At 35.8% G+C, this 5044-nt stretch overlaps 1 protein-coding gene across 1 annotated transcript; it reads left to right on the forward strand.

Annotated features, from left to right (window-relative positions):
• Positions 1 to 1210: 1210 nt before the first annotated feature.
• LOC130569862 (glutamine synthetase-like) lies at positions 1211 to 3651 on the forward strand. The gene is made up of 6 exons (XM_057359760.1): positions 1211 to 1379; positions 2278 to 2427; positions 2520 to 2666; positions 2790 to 2917; positions 3067 to 3228; positions 3353 to 3651. The coding sequence occupies exons 1-6, from the start codon at positions 1211 to 1213 to the stop codon at positions 3359 to 3361; spliced, it is 765 nt and encodes a 254-aa protein (XP_057215743.1). The 3' UTR covers positions 3362 to 3651.
• The last annotated feature ends 1393 nt before the right edge of the window (positions 3652 to 5044 follow it).

Genomic DNA, 5044 nt, shown 5'->3' on the forward strand with positions numbered 1-5044 from the left:
TAAAGTATTAAGTTAAATTCTGTTGTTTGACTAGTCTAAAATTGTTTGCCACACCACCCTATCCCCTCCACCTTTTAGAATACAGTATTTGTTACACTGTAAAAAATTGTTCATTAACTTAGGACATGTTTTTGAAACATGGTAACAAGTAAATGATATGATTCAGTTTCAATTTGAAACGTAGACATCAGTGATTTAATTTTTTATGTTTTATTTATTTTGCAATAATTTGTTCAGTCACTTTTTGGAATCAGTTTAGCCTACTCTAAATAAAAAAAACAATACTAGACAGCAAACATTTAGGCCTACAAGACGATATGATCAGAAATATAAGATATGCAGTCGATGTACATTTTCAAGTTTCAACATTAAAAGTGATCTAGTGTTTTTGCTTATCAACTTTAAATACAAGCTACTTCACTTTTGGCAGTCAGACATTGTGCGCTTGGATTTTGACCTCAGAATAAAGCGGCAAATTTTCCAACATGACGCAGAAACGATAGAACAACATTTAAAAATTAGATATTAAATCCTGACTGGCTTAAATTCTTAAAGTTTTATATAATCAGAGTTTCAAATCAGAATCGACTTTTAGATCATTAACTTGACGTATTAAACAGCGACAAATGAAATTTCTTGCATTGATAATTATCGCTTAGTTTAAAAAAATCTTTTGATCCCCTTACAACAATAGGTCTATATTGACTGACACTGAACTTTAGATCTCAAGTTGGCAAAACATTATGAGGCCTATATTATGTTTTATTAAGTAGGCTATATTTATAATGATCTTTATAACATTATAATAATAAATACTTCAGACAATGATTAGATGTTGAAAGATAATTTTTAAATAACTGTTTCCAACAATACTTTGTCACTGTATGTTTTACACGTACAGTATGTCTAAAACAAATGTATGGGTTATGCAAAATATTATTTAAAAGGGGAAAATAAAAAATTTCTCAATTGCATGTAGGCTACAGTTGTAAAGTTTTGTGTGCGTGTGTTGCAGCGGCCAATGGTCTGTACGTGTGGGTGGGACAAGGGACTGCAACATATTGTGTAGTGTCTACATAAAACATATAAAAATGAGTAGTGTAGGAGAGAGTGTTTGATCAGAGAACGTAGCAAAACAGTAACGTCAAATTAAACTTAAATTTTTATTTTGTTATTCAAAATTACAATTTCTTTAACTCTCTGGATTAACATGTCCTACATTTCTGTCAGCTCAACTGTAAACAAGTTCTTGCGATGGAGGTATCTCAGTCTTCCCCAGGGAGACCTATGTCAGATCACTTACGTCTGGATCAAAGACAAAAGCAACGAGGTTTGCAGCAAAACTCGAACTGTGGATTCTGAACCAAAAGGCATAGCTGGTAAAATATCTACATATACATTACATATACATATCAAACGTTTAGGATCACGTAGGCCTATTAATATTTTCCATGTATTTGAAATTATATTAAACTCAACACAAATGTAACTTTGGGAATTATGTGCCTAAAATGTTCATAATAAATGAAAACCTGTTATATTTTAGCATCTTCTGTGTAGTGCCTAGAGTTTGTAAAAAATGTTCACCCGGCATTTTATCAACCAGCTTCTAGACAAATCAACCTGTGATGCTTTTTAAACAGTGAGTTCCTTTGTTGGGCTCTTATGAATAGTTTTTTCTTCTTCATTAAGTCAAAAGGTGCCTTCATGCCATGTGTTACATTGTTGATTTTTTTGTAGCCAACTTCAACATTCTACACACAAACTTTGTGTAGAGGCTTGTGTGATACTCAAGAAAACAGGAAACGTGGAATAATTTAAATATTAATGAGTTAAATATAACTCCCCATACCTGTTTAGGCTATTTGTGATCTCATTAATGTGTTGTGTATGTGACTTGTGCCCCACCTATGTCTATGCAACAAATGAATAAATTACTACTAGCATAAAATTGTTTGCAGGAGTACAAAATTAATCATAGATCTAGTCACTCAAGTTTGTTCTCAAAATGCCACCCCACAGGCTCACAATGTTTTTTGCTTTTTTGAGAAGTTTTGTTTTTGCTAATTTGTTAATGTTAAGTTATGTGTATACTGTATATGCCCTAATTGCAAAAACGCATTTGTTTCGAATTATGTGCCATGGCGAGTGGTGATTTTTCATAGATCAGTGTTATACTGTAGAGTCATCAAACAGAAAGGTTTTAGTATGCTTTCAATTGTTGTTGTCATGATTTCCTGTTATTTCTTTGCTTTTTTTAATTGTTTTTTTTCATAGATATACCAGAATGGGAGTTTGCTTACCGAACTGAAAGATCCGTAGGTGAGAGGCTACTGGTTCCCGTTTGCATGTTCAGAGACCCCTTCCTTTTGGACCCTAACAAACTGGTTTTGTGTGAAGTGTTTGAGCACACCCGAGAACCTGCAGGTTATTTGCGCATTTGACATATGCTTTTATTCAAAGTAACATGGGCTGATATACAGTATGGAATATTCAGTAATTTAGACTCTTTCTCTTAGAATCAAACCATCGTAACAGCTGTAACAAAGTCCTGGAGCTGGTCAAAGAACTCCGCCCCTGGTTTGGGATGGAGCAGGAGTACACACTTTTAGGAGTAGATGGACACCCTTATGGCTGGCCCAGACTTGGCTTCCCCAAACCACAAGGTTATAGAAATTGTTAATGTTAGATGGGCACTAGCATGAAATATGTTTTCCATAATCTGTGTGTGACTGTTTTCCATGTCAAGTTTTGCTCTGAATTTGTCATGATTTTCTTTCTTTTGTCAGGTCCATATTACTGCGGTGTTGGTGCTGACAACGCCTTTGGCAGAGACATTGTGGAGTGCCATTTCAAAGCCTGTCTGTATGCTGGCATCAAAATCAGTGGCACTAATGCAGAGACCATGCCCTCTCAGGTGACTGAAAAGAAATTAATCTGTGACTAGAAGTTAGATTATTTTAGACTGAAAATACATTTGCAAACATTTAGATTGAAATATTAAATACAGTATGTCTTCATGTTGGATTAAATGCCCAGTCGGATTTCTTTGATCACTCTCTGTAGTGGGAGTTCCAGGTGGGACCGTGTGAAGGAATTGAGATGGGGGATCAGCTGTGGATGTCTCGATTCTTGTTGCACAGAGTGTGTGAAGACTTTGGAGTCCTGGCCACTCTTGATCCAAAACCAATGGAAGGAGACTGGAATGGAGCTGGTTGTCACATCAATGTGAGCACTGTGCACACCAGAGGAGAGGGAGGAATTGAGTATTTACTGATGACGCAGACACATAACAAAGCTTGTAGAGATTTAATAATCAATCTGAAGGCCATTATTCTCTCTCTCACATCAGGCACATTGAGCATGCCATCGAGAAACTGAGAAAGCGTCATGTCGAGCATATTCGAGTCTACGATCCACACGGTGGTGAGGATAACAAGCGACGCCTCACGGGTCTTCACGCGACCTCCAGCATCCATGATTTCTCTGCAGGTGTTGCTGATCGAGGTGCCAGCGTCCGCATCCCCCGTCTGGTGGCGCAGGACAAATACGGTTACTTTGAGGACCGCCGTCCTGCTGCCAACTGTGACCCGTATGTTGTGATCTGTGCAATCGCCCGCACGTGCATGCTGGAGAACAATGTCAATGGATTAAAATGATACAATCAGTTGTTTGTTTAACAATATCATTTTAATTCATATAACATTTTAATAGCCTCATTTTTTGTAGAATATTCAGAGGCTTTATATTAAAATATTTATCTCAAGCTAAATCTTATTAAATTCATTGTTAGCCTAATGCTTGCTGTATGAGAAAGGTGTTCATAAATCATTAATTCACTTATTCCAGTAGCAGTTGTTTAGAATGAGTGTCCATTTTATATATAATGACAAGACTGCTTTCTCACGTCTTTTGGTTTGAGCTCGTCTCGTATTGACTGCTCTCCTTGCTGTGCTACTGACTGTCCATAAGGGGGCGCAATAGACAACCGTTTAGCACCATGACCACATTTAAGTGTCTTTGCATAAACAAATACATATGGAATGAAGTTTTTCTTAGAAAGCCTTTAGAATAATGGTCCAGTATAAAAGTGTTTACTCACATTATTGTTGTTTGTGTATAACGCTTTTTTTTAAATTGCACATAGGCCTACGTCAAAACAAAATAGGCTAAGTATGTTCACTCAAAGTTGGGTCTACAATTCTGTTATAAAATATCTGGCTTATTCACTAAATGTATTCTGTTCAATTCAGCTGTGTCTAAAATTGGATTTTGCATAATTCCAAAACTTTATAAAATAGGCCTATATTTTTTGTCCATTGGCAGATTTTGGGCATGAAATGTATTTTTAAAATGTATTACTTTTTAAGCATTAAATGTGTTATGTACAAACAGACATCTTTCAGGACTATCAAGATTTTAGTACTGTGATACTACCTTATTATCATTTAGCTGCTGGATTGTTACATTTGGCGTAGGTTAACATGCCAAAGCTAGAGATTTTTAACCTCCTCCTTTCACACACAAGAAAAAGTTCACTTGCATAAGAAAGTAAAATCTCATGAATTATTAATGAAATTGGTACAATTATTTTTTTTCACCATTAGGCACTTATACTTGAATCCAGACCACAGAAAGCAAAGCAGAACATTCAGACAAGACAAAATGCTGATGTAAAGGCACAGGAGATGGGTTTAAAGTGGCTTTTTTTTAGCACACGAGGGATGTGTGTAGTTCAGGGGTAGATTTATTACTCCCAGAACAATATATATTAGCAGAAGTCATTTCAATGTGTGTGTCTCCGGACAGACTTAATGATTGGATATTGACTAAGCACAACATTTGCACGTTTATATTACATAAATAATGAATTAGCCTATTACAAAAACGTGATGGCGCTTTAAGACATTTTTGCAGTGATTTGGATCTATTCTATAGTTTTTATTAGCATCAATAATGCACAAGTGTTGTAATATGTAAAACGCTCCTGAATGTTGCGAGCAGGAAAAGTCTGAATAACTATCCGCATGACGTCAAAAACCAG

The sequence above is a fragment of the Triplophysa rosa genome, linkage group LG19, assembly GCF_024868665.1.
Source record: "Triplophysa rosa linkage group LG19, Trosa_1v2, whole genome shotgun sequence".
Taxonomy (NCBI): domain Eukaryota; kingdom Metazoa; phylum Chordata; class Actinopteri; order Cypriniformes; family Nemacheilidae; genus Triplophysa; species Triplophysa rosa.